Consider the following 1,010-nt stretch of genomic DNA (forward strand, 5'->3'; position numbering starts at 1 on the left):
CCCCCGCGCCCCCCACCCTCTCCCTCCACGAGATGTACCGGGACCTCTACGACTTCTTCGGCGACAGCCTGGCGCTCCGTTTCGGCACCGGCGCTCTACCCCCGACCCCCCCTCAATACCCCCCCGGGACCCCCGAAAAAGAACCCTACGGAAGCGACGCCGGGGGGGGGTCCGCCCGTAAAATGCCGCAACTGACAGCCAGCGCCAGCCCCCCCCCGGATGACCCCCCTCGTCCGACGCCGCATCGCCCATCGCCGGCGTTTCCCCGCGGGGTCCGCGGCGGTGCCGGCGCCGTGCGTCCGCCGGGTCACCGGGTGGGGGTCCGCGACGTCTTCCAGAAGTGCCGGTTCTCCCCCCGCGGACCCCCCCGCTTCGCTTTCGTCATCGCCGGGCGGCAAACGGGACGTCGGTGTCACGGGAGACGTTTCCAGACCGTTTTCGGTCAACACCACGCGCCGGGACACGTGGCGGCGCGGTACGCGCAGAAGTTGCCGGTGATCGGTCGCGCCGGGCGGGCGACGCGGCGCCGGGTACGGCCCGAGTACTCCCTCCTCTTCTTGTTGTAAAAGGGGCGGGGGGGAGATTTGGGGGTCGCGGTGGCGGTAGTGCGTGAAATTGGGGCGGTGTTGGGGGTCCCTGTGGTGGGATGTGGTCGTGAGCCATTGGACGCGGTCAACGTTCGGTGTTCCGTTGTTGGGTTGAAGACGTATCCCAAAGAATTTGGTCGTTATTTGGTGTTCTGTTGAGGGATGTGGTCATGTCCAATTGAGTTTGGTCAACGTTTGGCGTCCCATAGTTGGGTTGAAGACATTTCCCATTGAATTTCATCATTTTTGGGTGTTGCTTTGTGGGATGTGGTCATATCCCATTGGATTTGGTCAACGTTGGGCATCCCATAGTTGGGCTGAAGACATTTTCCATTGAATTTGGTCATTATTGGGTGGTGCTTTGTGGGATGTGGTCACGTCCCATTGAGTTTGGTCAACATTTGGCGTCCCATAGTTGGATTG

The 1,010-nt window shown here is 62.2% G+C and overlaps 1 protein-coding gene across 1 annotated transcript in view; it reads left to right on the forward strand.

Moving 5' to 3' along the window:
* Positions 1-827, forward strand: part of TAF6L (TATA-box binding protein associated factor 6 like) — an 18,772-nt gene extending 17,945 nt beyond the window's left edge. The window contains exon 4 of the mRNA XM_021383730.1: positions 3-827. Within this exon, the coding sequence (XP_021239405.1) occupies positions 3-566 (564 nt within the window). The 3' untranslated portion in view covers positions 567-827. The remainder of the gene's footprint in view (positions 1-2) is intronic.
* Positions 828-1,010: the final 183 nt, after the last annotated feature.

The sequence above is a fragment of the Numida meleagris genome, unplaced genomic scaffold (genome assembly GCF_002078875.1).
Source record: "Numida meleagris isolate 19003 breed g44 Domestic line unplaced genomic scaffold, NumMel1.0 unplaced_Scaffold506, whole genome shotgun sequence".
NCBI lineage: Eukaryota > Metazoa > Chordata > Aves > Galliformes > Numididae > Numida > Numida meleagris.